This window comes from Micromys minutus (assembly GCF_963924665.1).
Source record: "Micromys minutus genome assembly, chromosome: 5".
Classification (NCBI taxonomy): domain Eukaryota; kingdom Metazoa; phylum Chordata; class Mammalia; order Rodentia; family Muridae; genus Micromys; species Micromys minutus.
In genome coordinates, this window is record NC_137974.1 from 85,204,461 (window position 1) to 85,231,840 (window position 27,380).

The window sequence follows — 27,380 nt, forward strand, 5'->3', positions numbered from 1 at the left end:
CTAACCAGCAACGCACCGGCCTGCCTTCCCCAAGAGGCTGCAATAAGACCCCCTCCAGTGCGCGCCCCCTCGTGGCTCCTGGGGCCACTGTCTACTTCCTGCCACTGCGACTTGAGAGCGGAAGAGCAGAGAGAGGCATTGGCGTCTAGACGGCGAAGACTTTCAGACAGGGTGCCCGGCTACTGCGCGCTTTCATGCCCGAGGAATCTGCTTCCAGAGCAGCGAGAGGGAGCGGGGCTGCGCGCAGCGGGCGCGGCACAGCGGAAAGGTGGAAACCCAGCAAGCCGGCGTGGGGCGGGGCCCCGGGAGGGGCGGGGCCAAGGAGGGGGCGGGCCCGACGCGGGCAGGCGTGGGGCGGGGCTCGCCAACCGGAGCCCGCACGCCGCCTTCCGCCGTGCAACGCCGCGGGCTCTCCGGCTCCTGCGGTCCGGCCGGCCGGCGTATCCGCGCGCACCCAGCGTGTCCCCGGTGTGAACCGGAACCGCTTGCGGAAATCGCGGCTGGGAGCCGGGCGCTGAAAAAAAAAAAAAAAAAAAAAAAAAAAAAGAGCGCGGTGGGAGGCGGCCTACGCGGCGCCGCCCGCCATGGCCGCGGCAGGGTGAGCTCTGCGTGGGGCCGCAGTCGCGGACTCGGGCTTCTCCGCCACCAACCAGGGGCTGAGGCCGGAGCAGCCGTGGCCGCCGTCTGTCGGTCGCCGTAGCCGCCCTCTCGTCGCCGCCGTCCATGGCTCGGCCTCGCCGCCGCCGTCGCTGCTGACCCGGGCTCGGCGCGGTTTCCGCCCTCCACGGGGCGCGGGCGGCCTGCCTTTGCGCCCGAGCCTGCGCCCGCGCCCCGGGACTACCAGCCCCGGCGGTCAGCGATGGGGAACACAACTTCGTGCTGCGTGTCGTCCAGCCCCAAGCTCCGGAGGAATGCGCACTCGCGGCTGGAGTCCTACCGCCCGGACACGGACCTCAGCCGCGAGGACACCGGCTGCAATCTGCAGCACATCAGCGACCGGGAAAACATAGACGGTGAGCGGCGCCCGCCTCCGCCTCGGCCTATCCCTCCCCTCTCCTCCCCTCCCTGAAGGACTTGGAGCCTCGAGACTCCGCTGCCCCGGGGCTGGGCTGCCAGGGAATGGTGGAAATTTTGCTAGCCACGGCCGGGGAGGTCCTGTGGGTCCAGGGAGGGCGTGTGGCATGCGTGTACTGGGGTGCGTCTACATGCGTGTGCTCCCCAAAGATGACATGGGAGGCCCCAGGCAGTGTGCTTTTGGGATGTTGCCAGTTACGTTTAGGATGGCGGTGGTATTTGCTCTTTCCAAAAGGAAGGGGATTGTGACAGTGTTCTTTACCTGACTGGAGTTGGCCTGCGTTTCCCCAGACAACTCTACCCCTTTTTCCCATTAAAAACTAAACCAGGCCCAAACGAGTATGCTTGTGACTGTCCGTGCACAAAAGTATACATATGTACTACGCGAGTATATGCAGTCCTGCGCACAGACACACTGCACACAGACACATACTTGTCTGGTTACAGGGCAGAGGAGAAAGGTTCACCTCAGAATGTTTAAAAAAGAAAATACCTGGGTGACTTGTGTATTTGAAAAAAAGTTAAAGGAGGCATTATTGCACCTAGTAACTGGTTTTGCAGTATCTTTCTCAGTATTGTTTTGTAATCAAACTCATATTGTACATTGGGCATAAGATACAGTTTATATGATTTTCCAACTTGAAAGATTCAGTTGGAAATATATCTTTAGGCCTTGTTTTTGTTTTTGTTGTTTTTATGGAAAGCCTCACAGAAATAATCTAGTTAAATTCACTTGTAATTTTTCTTATGTGAGTGAATTGATACCTGGTATTGATTCATTCTTGTTGCCTTTGTCGTTTCTTGTCTACACAGTGTCAGTATTTTAAGGACAGCAGCTTTATTAAGTGAGCATCCTAAGGTTACTCACAGTTTATAGTAAATTCTGGCACTATGTGATTTTTTTAGTGTTATTTAAGATTTATTTGTGTGTGTGTCTGTGTGTGCGTGCGCGCGGGTGTGCAAGCTCGAGAATGTGTTACCCGTGTGTGCGGTTGAGATGAGAGGAAGGTGGTGTATCCTCCATCTAAGTTACAGGTGGTTGTGCTGGGAACCTATCTGGGGTCCTAGGGAAGAAGAAGAAGCATTCCTAACCATCTCTCCAGCTCCTCTAGTGTTATTATGTATTCATCAGCTTGGTCTTTTCTTTAGGTGGGTTTGAACTGCAGCTACACATTTAAAAACATGTAGAAGAATATTGAAGTAAGAACTCCTAAACACATAATAAAACGATTTTAAAGTGAAGAGTGAAGAAATGAACCAGTTCATTGTAGAAGATTGCTAACAGTGTTGACAAGCAAAAAGCATCAAAGACTACTTTAATAACTAATTTTACTACACAGGTTTCCATTAGGCCAATTTCATGCAAGTATATAAGGTACTTGACGTATCCCCTCCATCTCCCACTCTCCTCTGTTTTCATACCTTCTTTGGCTAGCTTTATTGAAAGGTTTTTGTATGTTTGTTTTTGAATTAATTGTTAATGGAATTATTTTCTGATTTCTTCCTCAACATGTTCTTTATTGGTATCTAGGAAGCTACTAATTTTTATATATTGTGTTTGTATTGTGTCTTTGCTGAAAGTATTTTATATTAGCTCTAATATTTTTTTTCTGGTGGTCTTTTGGGTCTCTTATGCATAGATTATAGTTACTATGATTTATTTCTTTCCCACTTCTATCTTTTATCTTTCTTTCATCAGATTGTCCTACCTAAAGCAGAAGGAATAATATTGAGTAAGGAGTAGAAATGGACACTTTTGCCTTATTCCTTATTTTATTGGAAATGCTTTCAATCCTGTCCCTCCTACCCCTTAGTATAATGTTGGGTATGGATTTGTTATATATGGCTTTTTATTATGATGATAAGTTCTTTCTATTCCTAGTTTCTCCAGAACTTTAATTATGAAGGGTTAGATTTTGCTGAATTTGTTGAGGTAATCATGAGATTTCTTTTCATGCACCAACTTATGCGATATATTTATTACAGAAACCATTTTGTTTTAAATTGCAGAAATATTTTTCCTTGCCTATATTTGGTGTAGGTTTTGTTTTAAGTGAGAGATTAGAGACACCCCCCCCCAATATTCACATTTCAGACAACTGGATTTAATATCACCATGCACGATAGTAGAGAAATGGATTGTCATCAGCTGTTTGGCACTAGGGCTTTGTCTTAGTTTCTCAGTTGTGGAAATGCCTTCATGAGATCCAGCTGTCAGGCATTCTCTTCTCAATTAGTGATCACTGTGGGGAGGGCCCAGACTAAAATCATCCGTGAGCTGCTCCTGGATTCTATAAGAAAGTGGACTGAGCAAGCTATGTAAGCAGCACCGTCTATGGCCTCTGCATCAGCTCCTGTCTCCAGGTTCTTGCTGTGTTTGAGTTTCTGTCCTGACTTCCTCCAGTGATGAACTATAATCTGGAAGTGTCACCCATAAAACCCCTTTCCTCCCCAACTTGGTCTTTGCTCATGTTGATTCATCTCAACAGTAGAAAACCTAACTAAGACATGCTCTAAGATACACCTAAGTTCATTTGTGAGGCCTTTTTTTTTTTTTTTGAAAAAACAAAACAAAAAACAAACCCTCTAGATGACCACAAACTTGTTCTTCAGAGTTAGGGCAGTTTAGAGCATGAAGCTGGTAGCAAGGTTTGTAGTGGAGGCTGCAGGGTCCTCTGAAGTCCGTCTTTTATGACCATGCTAGTTCGGACCTCTAAATACTAATTTGCCATAAAATTAGTATTTTGCATCCTAAGTTCAACAGATGCATCAAGAATTTATCTAACCAGAAGTTTTCAGCATTGGTGTTATTGAGAGCAGAAATACAAGCCTATTCAATAGTATTAATAGGATTATTTAAAAGTTTTCAAATAATTCTAAGGTGCAGCTGGGCTGGGGCAGTGCAACCTGCTGCTCTAGGGTTATTTTGGTATTGAATCATGTAGTGGCAACGGATTTAGGTAAAGGTGTGTGTAGATTCACTGTGTGTCTTTTTATATCTATGTCTGAATATTTCAATTTCTCTGTTATGGTTGGTCTTCGGTATCTTGTGTTCCGTATATGCAGACCACAAATACTTTTAAACAATTATATCTGTATTGAATACGTGTAAACTTGTTTTGTGTCTGTTTGGCAAACATGCTAATAACTATCTAAATAACAGTTACATTCAGTGTTGTAAGTAATCCAGAGAGCATCTCTGTGTACAGAGGATGTGTGTCAGTTATGTGCAAACTCTTGGCCATTTCTTGGAGGGACTTGAGTACCTGCAGATATCTAACATATCTAATATCTGATATCTAACAGAATCCTGGAACAGTCACCTGCAGCTACTGAGGGACAACTTATATTTTCAAATTATTAGTGAATTTTTAAAATTACATGTCAAGACTTCTTGCACTGTCTTTTTTTCTATCTTGAAAATCATTCCAGGCAACTGCTAGTTTGTTCACCACACTTCCAGACTGAGTTTCTTTAAATGGCAGACATATGTATTTCTCCACCACACACCAAACATAGAAAGGGGCGGCATTTGTTCCTGGCATGTCAGTAACTTGCATTAAGGTATATAGGGTTCTTTGATGCCCATTGGGAACTTGCTAATTAATTCTTGATACTAGTGTGAGCTTATGTGTGGTTTTGAAAGTTGTGGGCAGTTTAACCAACTCCTTGGAGTTATCTTTCATGAAAAAAGACTACTTAACATTGATGGGGAAAGTCACAGTTGCTCTCAATTCTGTTTCCAACACGGCTCTGAGTGTAAGTGTAAGGATGGGGCTAGTCTAACGGTTTTAAAGATGAATGAGGATGGATGGAATGCTGGTTTAGAACACAGGAGTCATGGCAAGACACACACCTACAAAGTGAGTAAGTGTGTAAAAATGCAACGGTAGTACAAATACAAAATGTAAAGCAAAGCCCTAGCTTCAGAATGACTATTTAATTATATAGAATTTCTTTGAAACATAGATTTGGGTCTGGGTAGGTGCTTGCTTGAGTGGGTGCATTAATCTAGCTCCCTGGTTTGTTTATTTACAATAAAAAGGGTTTTAATAAAAATGAAAAGAAGTAGAAAGCCTAGATATGCATATTTCAGAATATAGCGAAACACCAAGTTTGCTTTGAAACTGTTAAGTTATGGGGTAGAAAGAAACAAAAACTCATTTTCTTAATGAAGATCAATTATATGACTTGTGTTTGAAAGTGATTCCCTTAAGCTGTAAAAATGTACAAAGTGAATAGTAGTCACTTCACAGTTGACATCATGTTCTGATGCTTCTGAAAATGCTTTGCTTAAAGCCAGTAAAGACACTCAGGACCAAAATGAGGCTGATAATAAACTTAAAGCACTTGATAAGCATAGCATTAGGAACCTGGCACCAGTATCTGATTTCTTGTGTTAAATGTAAAATATGTTCAAAGAGCTACAACCAGCTGTGTTTGAACCATCCCTAGGGAGAGGAGCTAGAAACCTGGGACCAGAGTCTGTCTAGATATATATGTCAAGGGTGATGGGGAGAGAGGCATAGGTACCATTTGGCCTTGTAGCAGGCTCCTGAGTTCCCCAAATCCTTTAGGTTCTTCAACTCAGGGTAAACTGAAATTTCTGAAAGAATTTTAGGACTAACCAGAAAGCAAGATGGAAGTCTTACTAAAGATATTTTATAGTATTTAAACATGAGGATTAAGAGAAAGAGGCACATAGAAAGTTAAGGTATCCCAGACCATGAGGTGGGCTTTTCAAAAAAATAGTCAAAGTTCACTTTCTTTACAATAGTTATATATAGGACTTTGGTTGGTTTTTAAGACTATAATCTTTAAAGATTGACTGTGGAATCTAAGTGATTCCTTAGGTGTTTGTTGAGGGATCTTGACAGGCTAGTAGATAATAGGGATGTAGGAACTCTGTGTTCACTAGAAACAAAAGTCAGTAGTCCTGGTTCATATTTCCAGAGGAATGAGGCACTATCTAGGTCATATGCATTTAAGCCGTAAGTATGGGTCATTCTTATTTTAATGTTAAAATATCTCAATATAAAAGAGTCTTCAGCCTTCTAGGCAGATGTAAACTGTACTAGAATTCTTGCTATTCAAGAGGCAGAAGGTTTGGGTGAGGTTATTTCGTGAGGTACTTCTTTGACCTCCACTGTTTTTGCAATTCCCATGTCTTTTTATGCCTCAGATAGAACTGGGTAGGGTGAGTCCTGAGGGGGGAGCTAGCTGGGTTTGGAGTTGGACATGGAAATCACCTCTTACTCTTTCCAAAGTCCCAGTGTGATGAACACTATAGTCAGTCAGGGTTGAAAAACTTCCCCTGGTGCCCGGAACAGGGTGGAGTTCACCTCAGCAGGCTTTTGATTCTTCCCCAGAGCCAGCCATGTTGAGATAGATAGAAGTAAAGGGAGGGTTGTATTTTATCTTCTTCAGACAATGGGGTATAAATAATGCTGTATATTAAATGCTCGCTGTCCTGGAGAGGGGCCTTGGGTGCAAGTTCTACCAGTCTTGATTAGGTCGTTAGAAATTCCCTAACATTTCTTTTAGAAATGAGTCTGGCTAGATCCACAGTTTCAGAAACTTCAGAAAATAAATTATCCACTGTTGCTCAGCTCCGAAAACGACTTGGATTTGTTGCTGTAACTCCCTTCCTTGATAAAAATTGAGAAGTGTTGGTCTCACAACTCACACCATTCTGCCTGTCAGGTCTCTTGGTAGCTTTGGAATTCCCATCAGTCCCTGGCCTGGCTAGCTGCACATGAATGACTGTTTTCTTACCATGGGCTGTCAAGCATTTATACAGACGTGGAGAACCTGGAATACTCTTTCTTCACCTTCATTAGGATGTTTACATTCTATATATTAACTTTGACTTTGTAGTAGACTTTTCTATAAAAAAAAATTCAACTATGGTTTTGGTGTGAAAGTGAATTGTGTAGAGACTTCTAAGAGGAATGCAGCCGTGGTAATGCCTCTGGCTAAGTGCTTGATAGCCCCTGGTTGTACTACTAGTACTGAAGAATCTCGGGCTGGTTTTGTTGCTAACTGTTGCCTAGGGTTTGTGATTGTTTTGTCCCTCAGTCATAGTCATTGTCCTCTGCTCTGGATGATGGACACAGACGTAGGCTACACAGCTGGCCCCTGGTACCCAGGGAAATATAGCTGGGTTACACTGAAGGTGGTTAGTGGTTACAGTTAACCATGCCACCGTGTTCCATAAGCCTTGTGGCAGTCTTTGGTGAGTGATGGATTGCAAGTCACTTCTGTTCTAGACTCTTCTGATGTGGGCTTAGCTGAAGGGCGAGTAGGATGTACTGTACATGGGAGTTCATACGCCTACAGATATTGGCACAGCTGAATGGTGAAGACATTCAAGGTCGGTGCCAACTTGGTTTTTGTGGTGTTCTGTACTCAAGGGTCAAGTTTTGGAGGGTAACTAGGAATGATATCCATAGCCTGTAATGCTACCCCATTGGCCATCCGGTCTAGTACCATTCTTGGTACTTAACATGAGGTGTCTGGTTGGGATACAGCTGCCTCAGTTATATGATGATTCCACTTAAATTCTCCCTCCTCCCCCTTCCCCTTCTTTCCTTCTTATATTCAATTTAAACTTTTTTCATATTCAGTTTATATCCTGCTACTGCCCCCCTCCAGGCCACCCCCTCCCAAAATTCTTCCTTTATGCCACCATTCTCCTCTGAGTGGGGATGAGCCCAACCCTAGTATCTGCATGGCCTGGGACTTCAGGTCTCTACAAGGCTATGGGATTCCTTTCCCCCTGTGACCAGACAAGGCAGCCCAGCTAGAAAAACCTATCCCATATAGACAACAGCTTTTGGGATTGCCCCATTCCAGTTGTGTGAGACCCACTTGAAGACCAAGCTGCACATCTGCTATGTATGTGTGGGGAGGCCTAGGTCCAGCCCGTGTATGTTCTTTGGTTGGTGGTTTGGTCTCTGAGAGCCCCAAGGGTCCAGGTTAGTTGACCCTTTGGTCTTTCTGTGAAGCTCCTGTCCCCTTCAGGGCAGCAATTCTTCCTCTTGTTCCATAAAAGCCCTCAAGCTCCATCCACTGCTTGGCTGTGGGTGTCTGCATCTGTCTGAGTCAGCTGTTGGGTGTAGTCTGTTAGAGGACAATATGCTCCTGTTAGCATGCATAACAGAGTATCGTTAGCAGTGTTAGGGATTGGTGCTTACCCATGGGATGGGTCGTCTCAAGTCCATCTCTGTTCCCTTCCCTATGCCTGTGTTACTTGTAGACCAGGCAAATTTTGGGTTGAAAGTTTTGTGGGTGGCTTGGTGTCTCTATCACTCCACTGGGATTCCTGTCTGCCTATAGGTGGCCTCTTCAGGTATCATATCCCCAATGTAGTGAGTCACAGCTACAGTCACCCCTGTTGATTCTTGAGGGCCTCCCTCATCCTAGGTCTCTGTCTAGACCTGGAGGTTCCTCAACCTCCGTGACCTCGTTGGTGGCAGACTTCCATTCTTTTTCATGGCCATCTGGCCATCTCTCCTGTCCTTCCCACACCTGATCCAAATCCCCCATCCCCCTCCCATTCCCCCTCCCTCGCACTTTTCTCTCTATCTGCCTCTTATTTTATTTCCCCTTCTAAATGAGTTTTAAGCTTCTTCATTTGAGCCTTACTCTTGTTTGGGTCTGTGAAGTGTTTAACATGGTACCTGTGTTTTATGGCTAATAATACCAATTATAAGTGTGTATATAACCATCCATGTCCTTTTAGGATTGGGTTACTTCACTCAGGATGATATTCTCAAATTCTGTTCATTTGCATGCAAAATTCATGATGTCTTGGTTTTTAATAGCTGAATAGTATTCCATTGAGTAGATGAACCATGTTTTCTTTATCCATTCTTCAGTTGAGGGATATCTAATTTGTTTCCAGTTTTTTGCTATTATAAATAAAGCTGCTATAAACATAGTTGAGATAGTAGAGCATCTTTGTGAGATAGTAGAGCATCTTTTGGGTGTGTGCCCAGGAGTGGTATAGTTGGATCTTGTTAGAACTATTCCTAGTTTTCTGAGGAAACACCAAATTAATTTCCAAAGTGCACTCCTTCCAGCAGTGGAGGAGTGTTCCTCTTGCTCTCCATTCTCCACAGCATGTGTCGTCTTTAGTGTTTTTGATCTTAACCATTCTGAAGAGTGTAAGATGGAACCTCAGAGTTGTTTTGATTTGCATTTTCTCTGTTGAATAAGAACTTTGAACATTTCTTCAAGTGCATCTTGGCCATTGGAGATTCCTCTGTTGAGAATTTCTTGTTTAGTTATGTACCCCATTTTTAAAAAAAATGTGTTATTAGTGTCTAGCTTGTTGAGGTCTTTATAAGTTTTGGATATTAGCCCTCTTTCATATGTATGGTTGGTGAAGATCCTTTTCCAGTCTGTAGGCTGCCAATTGTCTTTTTTGGCAGTGTCCTTTGCCTTAGAGAAGTTTTGCAGTTTTGTGAGGTCCCGTTTATCTTCCCGTTGTAGATTTTAGAGCCTGAGCCATTGGCATTCTGTTTAGGAAGTTGTCTCTTGTACCAGTGTGGTCAAGGGTTTTTCTCACTTTTACTTTTTTGAGATTTCTCTGGTTTTATGTTGAAGTTCTTGATTTACTTAGACTTTTTTTTTTGGCAAGGTGATAAATACAGATCTATTAGCATTCTTCTACATAGAGACATCCAGTTAGTCCAGCACCATTTGTTGAAAGTGCTTTCATTTTTCCATTATATGGTTTTCACCTTCTTTATCAAAAATTAAGTATCCGTAGGTGTGTAGTTTATTTCTGAGACTTTGATTTGATTCCATTGATCAGCATGGCTGTTTCTGTACCAATACTATGTAGTTTTTATCTCTGTTGCTCTGAAGTACAAGTTGAGTCAGGGATTGTTTTGGCTGTACTGGGTTTCTTGTTTTTCCTTCAAGATCTATAAAAATTATGTTGGAATTTTGATGCAGATTGCATTGAATCTATAGATTATTTTTGGTGAGATGGCCATTCTTTTTTTTTTTTTTAAAGATTTATTTATTTTATTTATACGAGTACACGGTTGCTATCTTCATACACACCAGAAGAGGGCATCGGATCCCATTACAGATGGTTGCGAGCCACCATGTGGTTGCTGGGAATTGAACTCAGGACTTCTGGAAGAGCAGTCAGTGCTCTTAACTGCTGAGACATCTCTCCAGCCCAAGATGGTTGTCCTAGAGCATGGGAGGTCTTTTCATCTGATATCTTCAATTTCTTTCTTTAGGAATTTGAAATTCTTGATATACAGATCTTTCACTGAATTGGTTAAAGTTCCACCAAGATATTTTATATTATCTGTGGACATTGTAGAGGGTGTTGTTTTCCTAATTTCTTTCTCAGCCCATTTTCCATTTGAGTAGAGGAACACTTGTGAGTTGAGTTAATTTTGTATCCACCCACTTGGCTGAATTTGTTTATCAGCTATAGGAGTTCTCTGGTAAAATTTTTGGGGTCACTTATGTATATTATCATATCATCTACAAATATTGATACTTTGACTTCTTCCTTTTCAATTTGTATCCCCTTGATATCTTTAAGTTGTCTTAGTGCTCTGGACACAACTTCAGATTCTATATTGAATAGATATGGAGAGAGTGGGCAGCCTTGTCCCTGATTTTGTGGAAATGCTTTAAGTTTCTCTGCATTTAGTTTGATGTTGGCTATTGGCTTGCTGCCTGTTGCTTTGGTTATGTTTAAGTATGTGCCCTATATCTCCAATTTCTTTAATACCTTTAACATGAAGGGGTGTTAGATTTTATCAAAGGTTTTTTTTCAGCATCTAATGAGATTATCATGAGATTTTTTTCAGTTTACATGGTGGATTATGTTGATGGGTTTTCACATATTGAACCATCCCTGTATCCCTGGGATGAAACCTTCTTGGTCTTGATGGTTGATGTCTTTTCATGTGGTCCTGGATTCAGTTTTTGAGTATTTTATTGAATATTTCTGCATCAGTGTTCATAAGACAAATTGGTCTGAAGTTCTCTGTTAAAGTCTTTGTGTGGTTTATGTATCAGGGTGACTCATCATTACAGAATGATGAGCTTGGCACTGTTCTTCTGTTTCCATTTTGTGGAATCATTTAAGGGGCATTGAAAGTCTGGTAAATCCATCTGGCCTGGCCTTTTTTTTTTTTTTTTTTTTTTTTTTGGTTGGGAGAGTTAAGGGGCTTTTAAAATAAGTTTACCTGGTCTTGATTTAACTTTGGTAAGTGGTATCTGTCTAGAAAATAATCTATTTTGTTAAGATAGTCCAATTTTGTGAACCACAGGCTTTTGAAGTAATATCTAATGATTCTTTGAATTTCTTCAGTGTCAATTGTTATGTCTCCCTTTTCATTACTGATTTTATCTTGATACTGTCTTGTCTCTTAGTTTGGGGAAGGGTTTGCCTATCTTTTTATTTTTTTATTTTTTCCTCCTTGGATATTCTCTGCATTTACCTTTCAAATGTTATCCCTTTCCCACATTCCCACCCTCCAACCCCCTCCATTGCCTCCCTGAAGGTGCTCCCTCTCCCAGCCACCCTCTCCACCTCACCACCTCAGCACCTTGGCATTCCCCTACACTGGGAAAACGGGCCTTCACTGGACCAAAGGCCTCATCTCCCATTGATGCCAGACAATGCTATCCTCTGCTTGCATATGCACCTGGAGCCATGGATCTCTCCATGTGAACTCATTGGTTGGTGTTTTAGTCCCTGGGAGCTGTTGTGGGTTTGGTTAGTTGATCATTTTGTTCTTCCCATGGGGTTACAGACCATTTCAGCTCCTTCAGTCCTTTCTCTAGCTCCTTCATTGGGGTCCCCGTGTTCAGTCTGATGGTTAACTGCAAGCATCCTCCTCTGTATCAGTCTGACTCTTTGCCTATCTTGTTGATTTTGATTTTTCAAAGTTCTTCATTTTGGTGATTCTTTGTATTGTTTTCTTTGTTTCTGATTGATTTTTTTTTTATCCCTGATATTGATTTCAAAATAACTAGTGTACATTGGAAAGTTGTTTCTTTTATATATATATATATATATATATATATATATATATATATATATATTTATTTATTTATGTATTTTTGATGTTGAAAAATGATCAAAGTGTCTGATAGGACATAGTATAATTGTCCTTAGAACTGCAAGTTGAATATGTTATATTTCATTGAGCATGAGGAAATAAAATAGTCTTTATGGAGTTAGTGCGTTCCTAGCTGAAGGGCCTTAGGGACCCTGTTTACCAGCAAGACAGTGTGTCCTTAGGGGTTGCTCCTCAGCACAGCACACAGCAGTGTCAGCTGTGTGACAGGAATCCAGAGAATAAGTTTCTTTTCAGAACTTGTTACTGGATCTGCTGCACCTGTTCTGACCAGTTTGTACATTATGGCTCAGATCACCAAGAAGTGACCCATTTCAGTGCTTTTAAAACCAACACACACAAACCATGTTAGTTTGAATAAGTTATTAGCCAGAGGCTTTTCTTAGTTTTCGAGCTGTGTAGCATCATCTGATCCCTGTAACCCGCCAGGACTCTAGTTCAGGACCTTGAATATGGAAGGTTGCTGTCTGCTGTCATTATCTCAAGGGCTCCACTCTGTGCTTCCACATTGACTCACAGGGTTGTTCCCACATCGGATGTTCACCAGTGGTTGTGTGACGCATCACTTCCTGCCACATTGGCCTCTGCAACTAGTAATACAGCATCTTCAAGACCAGTTTACCTGAGAGAACAAGACAGATCCCCGAATGGAAGCCATAGTCTTTAGATAAACTAAACTCAAATGTGTCCAGAGTCTGCTGACACACGGGAAATGATTCTGTTTGAGTCTGAACACCAGAAGACACACTGTTATCAGTCGTGGAGGCTGCCCGTGACAAACGTTAATTAAGATTCTGTCAGTAATACTTACAGAAGTCTAATAGTTGACTTGGGTAACTCAGTTGGCATAGCACTTTGCCAGCATTTACTGGCTTTCAGTCCCCAGCCCATATAAGTTGGCCCTAGTGGTACAAGCATGAATTTCTGACTCCCAGGGAGTAGAGGCAGGAGGCTTAGGAGTTCAAGGCCATCTTCAAATGAGTGGAGGTGCTGAGCTCATGGAACACTTGGCAAGTGTTGTTGTGTTTCCTGACCGTGGTATTTTGAGGAACATGAGCCACTTATTTCAACCTTCAGTTTGGATTTATCTGATATTTCCTCTGGATTGAATTTCCATCATACATTTTGTCAGTAATGTGGCAAGAGTCACATCACATCAAGAGGCCTGCGTTCCCTGTTTATTCAGACTGAGGATCTGTCTTCTAAACATGTAGGAAGTAATCCAGGTCTGACCTCCTAGAAGCACCTGCTTCTTGTGTTACAGAAACATTACCTAGTGTCTTCCCACAGTCAGCTGTGACTTGTGACTTCTCAGAGCATGCTAAGAAACTGAGGAGATGCAGGTCAGTGGTGGAGCAGGTCCTCTCTCTGACTTCTACTCTGCCGTCTTTGAGACCGTCACTTGGCTTTTCTGCCCCTACTGTTCTGTCTTCCCTGGTTCCACCAATCCTGCCACTAACTGGTAGGATCTGATTGTAATAGGATCTGATGCTCTCTTCTGGTTATCACTGGGGACTTTGTTGCTCTCCCCACTCCTGTGTGCTGTGCATACGTGTATGTATGCCATTTGTAGTCTAGACTGTGGTTTCAGATGCTGTTTCTCAGGTATCTCCCACTGGCCAAGAGCTTACCAGCTAAGCTGGCTGGCCAGTGAGCCCCAGGTGTGTGTCTGTTTCCCAGTGTTAGGATTACAAACCACCGTGGCTGTTTTGTTTTGTTTGTGGGTAGGATATTGAGTTCAAGTCTTCATGGTTATGTGCAAATACTTCAGTGACTGAACTCCCATGCCTCACTACCTATTCTTATAGATGGCTATTTTTTGTTTGTTGCTCATTTGCATTTTTGTGGTAAAAAATGCCATGAAAATGAGTGCTTGAGTTTACCTCAACTCCTGCCAAGGTGCTCGGTCCTTCAAGGAAGCTAAGGCCGAGTTGGGGTGAGGCTTCACTTCATCTGGTGACTAGCACCGTGTAGGCAGTGTACCACATCCACATGGCTTCTGTCTCTAAGCTCCCCTGCATTTACTCTGCCCTCATCCTGCACAACAACGAGATGAAGAGGCGATAGTCACGGCCACAGAGGATGAGATCAATGCCCTCATTAAAGCAGCTGGTGTCAATGTTGAGCCTTTCTGGCCAGGCTTGTTTGCAAAGGCTCTGGCCAGTGTCAACATTTGGAGCCTCTCTACGATTAGGGGCTGGTGGGTCTGCTCCATCCACCACTGCTGCCCAGCTGAGGAGAAAAAAGTGGAAGCAAAGAAAAAAGAATTCGAGGACTTGGAAGATGACATGAGCTTTGGTCTTTTTGACTAACATGTCCAATAAAGAGCTGAACCTGGAACAAAACAAAACAAAACAAAAAATGAGTGCCGGAGTGTGTAGGTCATTGGTAATAAGTGCATTCATACTGTTTTGACCCATTGCTAACAGCATGTTTAGAGCTTGTCATCTTTCAAACTTCCATTCTTGCTCAGTTAGGAAACGCTGGTTCTTCATTCCCCACTCCCCACCCGCTAACCACAACACTTTTATGCTTGTCTTTGAGTTTGATTACACTGTCTACCTCAGTCTTTGTCTTCTTGGGACAGGTTCAGGTGTAATGCTGTCTGGACTCACTTTTCAAGGCTGATATAAATCATGGTATGCACCACTGTTGGTCGTCATTAGCTTGTGGGCATCCAGACTGCTTTCGCCCTCAGCAACTGCATATAGTGTTCACACAGACACGTCTGCTTGAGCCCTGCTTTTACCCAGAGATAGGATTTTGCTAGGACTATCTACTGGGATTAGCCTCCTCTACTCTGCATTTTGTTTGGTTGTGGTTTTCTGTAATGGTCTCTGTTGCAAGAAGTGATTAATTAGGAGTGAGGACTATTCTTATCTGTGGATATAAGAATAAATGTTTAAACTATAGTTAGGGATTATGATGTTTAGTAAAGTGATGGTTGTAATTTCTTCTCTATGATCTATGACCTTACTAGCTGAGTAGTTGGCTAGGTGTCTAGTACCAGACATGATTTCCCTCTAGTTGATTGGATCTTACGTCCAATTAGAGCTGTTGGTCTGGGTGCCATGTTTGGCCCTTAGGATTATTATGGCAGATTATATTTAAGAAAAAATATATAATATAATATAAAAAAGGTCCTAATAAGGAAAATTAATGAAAAGGGGGGGGGGATGAATTTGAAGAAGATCAAGAACAAGAATATGGGAAGGTTTGGAGGGGAGAGGAGAAGGTAGAAATAATGTAATTACGTTATAATCTAAAAAGTTAAACAATTTTTAATAAAGCAGCTTTGTTGACCTTAATCTTTATGCATCCCAAGTTGACCATTTACTCCTTCCTCAGACCCTACAGTGCAAGGACTGTAGGCATGTATCACCAAATCTAACTTGGGAAGGTTTCAGAGATTGAATTTTTTCAAATAAGACAAGAATATAAGGGCTGGAGGGATGGCTCAGCCGTTAACGGCACACTTTCTTCCAGAGGTCCTGAGTTCAATTCCCAGCAACCACATGGTGGCTCACAACCATTTGTAATAGGATCTGATGCTCTCTTCTGGTGTCTAAAGACAGCTGCAATGCACTCATATATAAAATAAATAAATCTTTAAAAAAAGAATATAAATAATATTACTAGGTTTTTGGCATAATCTCAGCACTTGGAAAGTTCAAGGACAAATTGTGTTTTATATCTGGGCATGGTGTTTTATATCTTTAATCCCAGAACTGTTCATGCTCAGATAGGAAGATTTCCTGGATTCCGAGGCAAGCCAAGGAATGTATAATGTTCCTTAAGGCATTTGATACTGATTATTGCACTCAACAGACTCTTTTGTTATTCTGTATAGCATACATTGAACAGCTGTAAGGACCATGACATTATGTTAAGTTTATCAGTATTAAATGTTGCCAGTTTCATGAGCCAGACCTGGTAGACTTGTGAAACCTTGGCACTTCCCTTATCCCAGGTCTCTGTCTCCTCCTGGAGATGCCCCTCACCTCCCCACCCCAGTCAGTTGCAGATTTCCATTTATTTTCATGACCATCTGGCCCTCTGTCCTGTCCCTTCCCACACGTGATCCTGAACCTCCCCATCTCCTTTCCCTCCCAGTTGCTTTTTTCCATTTGTCTCTTATGACTATTTTATCCCCCCTGTATATTACAGCATCCCCCACCCCTTTGGAACGAGGTACTCAAAACTATAATCTTTGTACCTGCAACTTGCAAATGCTGGAATCACAGGTGTGTGCTCCCATATGTAGCACCAGACTGGAAATTAGCTTTACTCACATTGTGTGCACTATTATGGCTGCATGCATTTTCACTTCTGTGAAATGTGGTTCTGTGGGGTATTTTTGGTTTTTTTGAGAAGGGGGAAGAGAGGGCAAGATAAATGTATTCTGGGCTGCAGATGCTGTCCCTGAAATGTGATTTAGTTTCAGTGTTTCCTCAAAAGTTTTGAGTTTTTAGTAAGTTAGCCTTGTAACTCTTTATAATTACTGCAATTTAAAGAAACCACCCCCTTAGTAACAGATCTGAGCTAAAGAGACAGCTCAGTGGCTAGGAGGACTTCTTTGCTCATGCGGAGGACCTGGGGTCAGTCCCCAGCTTCACACCACATGGTGACTCACACCTATCCATAACTCCAGTTTCAGGGGGTGCTGATCTCATTCAGTACTAGACACACATATGGTATACATCCATACGTGCAGGTAGGGCAGGTGTGTGTGTGTGTGTGTCTGTCTGTCTGTCTGTCTGTCTCTCTCTCTCTCTATCCAAACAACAACAAAAAAGCAACTTAGATTTTGGGGCCAGTGAGACAGGTCAGCAGACATTGCCAATCCCTGCAGTCTACACAGTGTAGGGAGCCGGCAAGTTGACACAAGCACACTAGTGGAGGTTTTGTTTCTTTGTCATCACAGTAAAGTTGGTGTAAATCCACTTTGGGGAGTGTTCTTGGTGAAACCTTGAAATGTGACTGCCTACATTCAGTGCTTGCTAAGATGTCCTCATGGGTGATTTCTAAGCTACTTCAGGGGGTGTCCAATTGTTGGTAGGTTTAAGTAGACACATCTGCTTTATTGTTGAGCTTTGGACTTTAGGACTTCGGAAGGTGGAAAATCCCAGCTGCACCCAAAGATTTCTGTCATTGGGTTTTCCTCCTAAAAGTCAGCAGTGTCAAGTATACCACAGACAGCGAAGTTTGTGAAGAATGCACATAGGTAATTACAGTTGGGGAACCTTTGAAGCTGAGTGCCTAGGAGAGCAGTGACTGTCACTGTCAGCTAGAAGACAGTGTTTGCACAGGTTCCTTTAATTATTCATGACAGGGAGACTTTTTTCCTTTTTCCTTTTCCCCTTTCTTTGAAAGAGTTTGACTGTGGCCTGGGCTAACCTGGAAATGACTGTATTTCAAACTTGCCTCATTTGGCTACTGGGATCTAGGTGTGAGTCACCTATCTGGATTTTTGCTTTTCATATTTGAAAAAGCACTTGCCTTATTTTATAGTTGAACAAACTTAGGTTCATAGAGTCTATGGTTTGTGAAATTCAAAAAGATTTTTTGTGTTTTTGCTACCAAGTGAAAGCAATGCTGGTCAGTAGAAATGACAGAGTTAAAAAGACTTAAATATGTTGTTACTTTAGGACTACCTCTACAGAATTAATGCATGTGGAGACAATTTTGGTTAACTTTCCTGAGTTATTGCTGCTTTTGTTTTTCTGTTGTCTTCCTATGCATTAAAACTGTCATTTGAAATGTACTATTAGGTCAAAAACTGCAGTCAAAATGGATTAATTGTGTGTATACACTTGGTGCTACATCTTTGCTTTGTTGTTTAGGAAAACAAGTTAGAGGATTAATGTGTGTTTAGATTTAGGTATTTTGGTTGTTTTTCTAGCACATTCTATATAGGAGGCCCTTCAGCCTGGCCTAAAACACAGTATTAGCCTGGCTGGAGAGCTCAAGATCCTCCTTACTTAGCATTCAGAGCAGGTGGGATCATACATGTGATCTACCACTCTCCTGGCTTGACAGATTTGGGGAGTTCTCAGCCCCCTTCTATTTTGTCCTTGCCATGTTGTCTGGTCAGGGAGACGTTGCTGCAGGGAAGTGTTGTGACAGACTAGGTTGGTTTTATGTCTTGGCTGTTGTGAATAAGGCCTCAATGGACGTAGAGGTGCAGACTTGTTTCTGACATACTGAACCCTCACAAGAAGGCATTAGTAGGACGGGTGGTATGGAAACGGGGACAGGGATGCACAGGAGGCCCAGATGGAGCAGGACTTGGTTCTGGTTCTATTTGGTACAGATGTGGTTGAGGCAAAATGACAACAGAATGGCTTTTCACAGGGTACTGTCTAGTGATGATTTCTCACTGCAATGAATCCAGAAAAATAAAAAACTGTGTTTAAGACAGGTGAATGCTCACATGTTCCTAAAATACTTCTGTACCTACATTTATCCATTGCTTAAAATGTATTGTGGTTAAAAGATAAAACTCAATTCTATATTCTAAGTATACTGGCTGCTAGGGTCCTCAAAGTAATAGTTAAGCCATAGATAGATGAATCACATTTGAATCTGTTTGAAGCAGTTATAGAATATTCTATGTCCAAGTAGAGCTTTCCAGAAATTAGCCAGATCAAATGTGACTCTTCCATGTCTTGTCCTCACTTCTGCCTAGGTTATGGACCTGAGTCATCTCAAGCCAGTAAGACCTGGTTGGTGTCCAGGGCTACACAGCTTATGTGCTTTGTAGTGGTTCTCTGAGATTTTGGAATGCAGCCTGACTAATATCCATGGGTTCCTCATGCTTTTGGGAGCCAGCAGTTCTGTGGAGCTTAGGCTGTAGCTTTTCTTACTGAGAACACTAAATAGGGATGTGTATATCCGTATCAGCAGTTCGGTGGCTTTGAGATTTTATGCACTGGTTGGTGCTGGCTGTAAATGAGTACCTTGGCCCGGGAAACAGCTAAGTTGGTCTTATTACTGCATTCTTAGTTCAACACAAGACAGACCTGTTATCTTAAACCCCTGCAGTTTAGAAATCTGCCCTGGGTATCATTAGACTAAAAGTGCACGCTTATGTGTGCATACACACTTGCTTTTGTGAGTGATGCTGGGAAGTCTGTTTTCTTGCCTTTTCCAGATTCTATAGTCTGCCTATGTCCTTAGCTCATGATTTCCTCCTGTCTCCAAAGCCTGCAGTGTTCATCTTCTCAGTGCATATTTGCCCTCATACCTTTCTCCTCCCATTTTCTATTCTCAATTTCAAATAGTTATGTTGAACTTCTTCAGATAATAGATTCATCTGTTTCTAACTTTGTTCACCTTCTGCTGTATCTGCCCATGTTGCATACACATCTACCGTATATACAGTATATGCAAGAGTTTATAGAAAAGGTGGTGGTCTCAAAGCCTCGTGGAATATTCATTCACACCTCTGTTTCACCCCAGATCTGTTCCCTGGTTCTCATGAAGAGGCAGCCCACTCTGAACTGTACCTTTAGCACATTTACATTTGCTAAAGTCGTTGAGTTTAGGTGGCAGAAGTGCCAGCCGGGTAATGTGTGCCATCCTTTAAGAGAACAGTTGGTGTGGAAACAGGGTTATGAGTGGCGGGCAGATGTGAACTGGGTTTTCCACAGCCTTCGTTGTTTGCATGCCTGTTTTTTGCTTCTAGGCCCCATGTACTTGGTATGCCATATTGTTCCATTAGCTGGAGCAGAGCACCCTCACAGAACAGTGTTCCCGACTTCTGGGGATGTGTGCAGTATCTGCTGCTTGCTAGATTCTGCTGCTCTTTCTCGTAGAGACTGTCTGAATTGTGTTTTGGTTTTCTGCTTACTTTTAGTTCATTAATTTTTGCACTTTGAGAAACCTGAAAGGTGACTCAGGAATAAATTCATTTCCCAACTGCCTTCTTAACATTTGCAGTTTTCCTATCTCTATGAAAAGCTTGATAATTTAAGTGTTTAAAAGTACTCACTTGATTGAAAACATAGGCAACTCAGGGTGATTGGTTAAATGTAAAAGATTTCCATTTATGTTTGTGTTGCTTCTGTGTGGTGTGCACATGCAGTGGCGTGCAGGAGAGAGAACAACCACAGGAGTGAGAGCTTTCCCCTCACAGTGTGCATTCCTGAGCTCATACAACAGGTTCAGACTGGGTGTCAGCGCCTGTACCATGTTTTGTGTTGTTCCCAGAGTCCAGAGCAGTGTATGGTTCTGTGAGAGCCATAGGGTTGTGCTGGTACAGCTTTATGATTCTCACATGACAGCTGGTTTTGGGGCAGATTGACTTTTTGGTGTTCTAATCCTTGCTAACAGGTACTGTACCCATTAGTTAATTCTGACATTAACCTCAGTTTTGAAGGGGCCTTGTAGCCTTAACAGTCTGGATAAAATGACAGGACCAGGATGCACTTTTGAATAACCATAGGGAAATAAAAATAAAAATAAAATCGCTTTGCTGGAAGCAAAATTGACTTTATCCCATGTATGGTGTTTTGCTTGGGGAGGGACTGTATAGCCATGGGCTTTTTCCACCCACATCCAAGTTCATGAAATAACAACTCTGAGAATGAATTGAATTATTTTGAATAATTGCCTAGGCCAAGAGCTCTGGTTTGTTTTGCTAGCTTGTAACTCAGTTACCCTATTTATTCTATGCTAAGTCACGTCATGTGATTGGTCTTCCCACTTCAGTTTCATCTATCTTCCTCAGAATTGGGGTGAATCTCCTTCCTGGGTCTGTCTCTATCCCAGGATCCTTTCTAGTGGTTGACTTACCCTCTAATTATGCCTCAGCTCATTGGCCAGTCAGCTTTTTATTGACAGTTGGTATTTCCATACAGTACACAGGGTTAGTCATTTCAAGCAAAGGCAGCTTTTGTCCCTCTGAATAGTTCTCAGCATGGCTGTGAAATGTATTGGTGCATGTGTCACTGTAAAACCACATTTCAAAGAACTAATCTATTTTGGGTCAAATCTGAGTGACCATGGCCTGCTAACCCAAATTCAAGTTACCTGCTGGTATTCCAGTGAGAGCAAGAAAAGTCTGTACATTTTGTTGTGCCCTCAGATATTATCTGATTACATTCGTAGGCTTTGGTCTGTGACGATACTAGATTCCAGAAAGTTTTCAGTTGTTTATAACAAAGGTGACATGGGTCACATACCTACAGTTGAGGTAGGCAATTCAAAGAATGGCTGTTTGGGGACTAAATGTAATCCAAGATACATTGTAATTAGGTTCTACACCTACACCCTAACCTCTCCACACTCATTGAAATGCTACTCAGTTAATTAGCTTTGTGGGTTTCACTGTAAATTCCTTGCCCCACAGGAATTCTTCAGACTCAGTATTTGGGAGGTTTAGGCAAGAGGGTATTAATAATAATTAATTATTAATACTAATAATTAGTAATAAGCCATGAATTAGAGGCCAAGCTGAGCCATATGAGAATGGCCCAGATAGCTCATGTCTTTGATGGTATGTTCCCTAGTTAGTGAAGAGATTTTAGGAAGCATTAGGAGATGAGGCCTTGTTGGTGTGTCACTGGGATCACTTTTAGGTTTCAGAAACCAACCCGAGGTCCACCTCCTTTTCTCCCAGAACCCCCACCCTGATTCTTGTTTGTGGTTGAGATGTAAGCTATCAGCTATTGCCCCAGGGCTATGCCTGCCTGCCTGCTCCATTTCCCCTTCCTGGTGGCCATGGACTCACACTTTGAAACTGTAAGCAAGCCCCCAATTAAATGGTTTATTTTATAAGTAGCCTTGGTCATGGTATCTCTTAATACTAAAAGAAAAGTAACTAAGACAGAAATTGGTACCAGGAGTGGAATATTGGTGTGACAATCCAGACCACGCTATTCTTTGGGAGATTATTGATAGTGGGCCATCCTACTAGGAACCTGGGAGACAGTATTGTTGAAAGCGATTTGGACTGTGGGGGCCCCACTGGAGGTTTCCAAGGGGAGCAATATTAACAACTGGACTGGACTAAGGGTCATTTTTGTGATATTAGCAAAGAATATGACTTCTTTTTGCCCTTGTCCCAAGAATTTGCCTGAAGCCTAATTGAAGAGATGGAACTAATTTCATTAGCAGAGATTTTAAAATAGCCTACTGTTGACTCTTGTTTATTTATTTGTGATCAACTCGTATGCAGATCTACAATGAAAAAGAATAAGCAGGGAAAAAAAAAACAAAAACAAAATGAAGAGTTTGAGAAGAAAAAGAATACTAGGAAATTTAATATTAGGGCCAGTTCTTGTGCAGAGATATACATTTAAAGAAAGGCCTGACTGGAACTGAGACAGGGAGTGATGCTCCCTGGGAAGGACCCCATCCAGCTAAGCTTCCAACTTGAGAAGAGGAGCTGCCTAAGAAATCCTACAGTAATGGAGGAAATCCAGCAAAGGGAAACATTAACAAGTGAAAGCCTATGCTCAGAGGATGGGGGTGAGGAGCAGGTTCCAGTCCCAGCAAGCAGAAGTTGACCTGCTACTGTATGGTTCTGGATTGCCAGGAAGGCTCAGAGAGGTCATTGTATGAAGGTGTGTAGGAGATCCCAAGGTGTTGAGATGCCTGAGGATGTCTGCTGAGTTTAGTGTATACAAGGGATAGAACTAGTCAACAAAGCTATGAGTGAGCTTTCAAAGGGCCTTCTCAGTGAGACCTTTGACCTCAGACAATAGTGTTTGATGTCAACACCAGGACCAGGGACTGAGGCACTTATTTTACATATTAAAGCAGACCTGGCACCTAGGTATTCCCAGCATCCCTCAGTCCCTACCTGGCAAACCCTGTCCTCAACTCTGCACTTTCCAACCCAGGGACTGGGCTGCCCTCCTGCCCGAGGCTCTTCCCTATAGAATCCAGACATTTTGACCTCTCTCTTCTCTCTGTACTCCCTTTCTTTCTCTCCTCCCCCCTTTCCTCATTTCAACTTCCCTGATCCCAGTCCTTGGATTTCCTGGTAGCTGGTGGAAGAAAGTGTAAGGTGCACAGTTTTAAGAGGATTTCCAGGAAGCTGCAAAATGTTCTGGAGACCTGCCTCTCCACCTGCGGCTTTGTCAGAATCACTGGACATTCTGCTGAAGTCCAGGTGTCTCTAATCTGGAGTCTGCTTAGTGTCTGCAGTGCTGACTTAGGGATGATAGCGCATAGAGAAAATCAGGAACCTGGTTCGAAGTATGAGCAGGGCCAGTGTCTTCTGACTGGTGAGTGGAGCCACTGTCCTGCCACCTTCTAAGCGGCACACATTGTCTTAGAGTGTTCGGATCGTGACTCACATGTGAAGCGATTCCTTGAGGGGGAGGTCTATGATTAAGAATGTACCTCTCAGATCTTTAGCTCTGCAAAATTGAGACAGAGTTCATATTGTTCTTTATATATACATGGACCATATCTATGGTTCAGTACATAGAGGAAACAGGACAAAAAATCCTAAGGATCCAGAGATTGTGTAAAGAAATCATGATAGTGTTGAGGCAACAAGCAGCTTTCATTGCAAAGGAATAAAAGATGAGGTTTATTCTGTAGAAAAAATTAAATACAAAATGGGAACAACTCTGCTATTGAACTAAGATGCTAGCCTACAACACCCATTAACCCTTTGATTTGAAGAAAGTAGGTTTTCAGGATGGTAGGTCTAGCTTTATCTGTTAGGCTTGGCATGAGGATGGAGTGTGGGGGGTAGGGTGGTAGCTATTTAGAGGGTTAAAGATAGCCCAAGGTAAATTGTAATTGGACTATGGACCTGTAATATCCTAATCTCTCCACATCACTGATATTCCAGTCAGTCAGTCTGCCTTTGAAGACATAGCTTCTTTCTCCTATTTGATGACCTTTGTTTTATTTCTTGCCATGGTTAGGCCATATCTGAAGAATTTTGTGAAAATACAGTTTTCACATTTTGACAGAATTGAAGGTATACTGCTGGAAGAGTCTAAAGTCTTTAAAAGGAGGCCAGCAAACCGTAGCTTCTTAGAGTACCTTAGCCTGAGACTACTCAAGAGAATGCCTGACTGGGTTAGAGGTAAATCTCCCTGTGACAGAGGAAGGAATGTAGGGGAGCCAGATCCAAGCCATAGGGCAAGGATGAGGAAACGTTTTTTTTAATGTCTGTTAGCCAAGTGTGCCACACAGCGTACAGTATGTTGACAGCGTGAGCTCCCACGGAGTATGGCTGTGGCTGTGATGGGCTGGGAGGTCGACAGCCATTCTTTGAAAGTACAGATCCTTGAAACAACAATATGGTATTCATAGCTCAGGATACATCTAACCGTGAACTTTGGTTGATTGCCCACAAGTTAGGCATGGTTGAGATTAACGAAATAGTCCCCTGAAAAGCTCAGTCTAAAGGGACCGATCTAATGTCAGTATAAGACGCAGTTCTTAAAAAGAAAATGGGAGAGTTTATTCTGAAGCCCAACAGGAGTGATCTCTCAGGGATTCAGATTCATGTTGCCTTAAATACCATTTTCCAATGGAAAGAAAGGAAAAGAGTGGTGAAGGTTTTATAGATGGAGAATAAAAGAAAGCCATAATAAGTCAAGACATTTAGATTTTTTAAAAAAAGTTGTGTGTGCACAGCTTATATGTGCTTAGTGGATGTGTACCCGCTGTCAGGTTTGCTTTCTGAGGCAGATCACTAGATGCTAGGGTAGGTGAGAGACCTTGGGGCTCTGTGTCTCCCTCATTGCAGCACCAGTTCCTACCATCACATTCAGATCTTCAGACTTGCCCAGCAGCCACCTTACTGACTGAGCATCCAAGGCTCCTGTAGATTGTCCTGAAGCTGTTTGTATTTTAATGTTAATTCCACTTCCCAAGAAGGGCTGCCTAGTCTCCTGACTCCAACTGAACCTTCCCATTTTAATTAATAACAAAGAAAAGCCAGCAACTGGGCTGGCAGGGAGGTAGAGAGCTCTGAGGAGGTCAGAGGACGGAGGGTGAAGGTCGTGGCAACATGGAGCTTCCCAAGGACCAGCTAGACCCAGGTGATAGTGATTGGTGTTAAAAAGCTATGAATATTAAGGATTTTACAGGTCTAATATCTCCCATAGAAGGGCAGTTTGTATCTTTGTCAATTTGATTCAGTCTTGTGCACAGGGCTTGTGGAGTTGAATATATAAACCTGTATGAAAAGCTATCGGGCTGTAGAGTTTTATTTGTGGGATTTTGGGTATAGAAACACCCCAGGACAGAGACAGAGAACAGGAGGTAGTAAACCACCAAGGGAAGTGAGTTGCGCAGACAAGTTGGGCCGTGATGATAGCTTGGACTATGCACCAGAGGTGTGTGCAGCCTCGTATCAGGGTTGGGCCGGAGGAGTGAGACCGGTAAAGAGATAAACCGAATATTATTTTTTAATATTTACTGCAACAGTCCCTGTTCCCCATCTTTCACCAAGGAACTTCACAAAGACACTGGAAACTGCACCAAAATGTAAACATCTCTGCTATAGGTTTCAAGGGCTATTTGGTGACATTCTTAATGTCTGGGTCCAATGGTCTCTTAATACCTCCTAAAACCTGGAGTTGGAAGAATATAGGGCTTTTTTGAATATTGTTAGAGTTGCTTGTTTCATGTAACTAAGCCCATCAGGGCGTGTGCTGGCAAGATGGAAGTCACTGTCAATACAGTGACGCACATGTCATGTTCTGTTGATAGAAACAAGCCACATGTTCACCATGGCTAGAAGAGGTGGTAACCTACAGGTGTAAATGTCAGGAGGGAGCTAATTGGCCTGGGGTCTTGGTGTATTTGTGATGTTGAGAATTGGCAGCATGCCTTCTACTCCATTGGCAGAAAGGAGAGGCTCAGTTCTCTGTCAGAAGTCCTTAACAGGGAAGGGTAAATGCTAACTGATCTCTGAAGTGCAGAGGAGGAACACAGCTCAAGACAGATGCTGCAGCAAAGGCTGCACAGAAAAGTGAGCAACCAGGACTAAGCTGAGCATTGTTGCTAGGGAAGAACAGGAAGAGACCTGGAACCGGGCAAAACACATGGTTTTGCAGGGAGGGAGACGACAGCAGTTTCAGGAAGCATAGCAGCTGGGAGGAAGAGGTGACGCTGGAATGGTAGACTCTGATCCTGCAAAGGAAAAGGGGAGCCTTCAGACTTTGTTTTCTGGGACTGACGAAGAGAGGCCCAGTGTTTGTCATTTGGACCTGCCTAACTACCATCGGTGTTTGCAACACTAAGTGATCGTAGCACGTTTTGATTTTATTCTAGCAAGTTGGTGTTGAGCTCCTGTGACTCCTCTTAACATATTTGAGGAAATCAGACTTTCATCCTTAATTGTGTTAATTTGTTTCTAAAACTCTCAGGTTCCAATAACAATGGAGCCGCCAGCCATTGTGGCTGACCACTGTGCACTGACCAAGAATTGTACTCCCTGCTCCATGCTGTGTGAGTCTCTGGACCAGTTAAGAGGAAGCTACTAGGAATAGTTCACATTTCCATCAATCTGCTCTCTGCTCAGCAGTTTACCAAAAGCTTTCATCATGTTGCTACATGACATTCATTCAGTGAGCACAGTCTAAGATCTCTCACTCTGTGGTCTTTTGTGGATGAGTTGATACCTGAGCTGTAAGTGCTCCCGTGTATATCAGGGAGACCGTATGGAGGAAACAAGGAAAAGAGACCCTTTTGTGCTGCAGTTCGGTTATTCTAGCCTCGCCCATTCCATATGCTCCTATACTGCACAGGAAGGGAGTAGTGCAGAAGCCAAGGAGCCCTCCTGGCTAGCTTAGTACATCAGCCAAAGAAAGCCTCCTGTTCCACATAGCTATCTGACTGGGAGAAACAGCAGCAGCTAGGATGGAATATATCCTCACTTGATGCCAGGAAATTATCCAGTTTTCGTGTGTTAAGGTTAGAATTAAACTTACAGATTTTAGCTGTGGTCAGTCTGTGACTATTAAATCTGATTTTTAAATAATTGGTGAATGTGTTTCAGAACAGGCAACTTTATAAAGTGTTCGCTATGCATTCAGGCTAGTGGCTGTGGTCTAGTACAAACCAGTGATGAGTGATGCCAGACTGCATCATAGCTCAGCGGAGGAGCACAGTAGGGGTTGGCCTCTGCTGCCGAACTTTGGTTGTTACTGAATGGAGACAGTTGGTGTCTGTTCTTCCTCTCCAGAAGGGGTGCTTGAGAGG

The 27,380-nt window shown here is 42.8% G+C and overlaps 1 protein-coding gene and 1 pseudogene across 2 annotated transcripts in view; both read left to right on the forward strand.

The window, feature by feature from the left end:
- The first annotated feature begins 386 nt into the window (after positions 1-386).
- Positions 387-27,380, forward strand: part of CCNY (cyclin Y) — a 104,781-nt gene continuing 77,787 nt past the window's right edge. Inside the window, exon 1 of the mRNA XM_080916686.1 lies at positions 387-1,013. Coding sequence (XP_080772812.1) covers positions 860-1,013 — 154 coding nt within the window. The 5' untranslated portion in view covers positions 387-859. The remainder of the gene's footprint in view (positions 1,014-27,380) is intronic.
- LOC308420593 (large ribosomal subunit protein P1-like) lies at positions 14,190-14,509 on the forward strand (annotated as a pseudogene). The gene has a single exon. The product of its transcript is annotated as a large ribosomal subunit protein P1-like (transcript).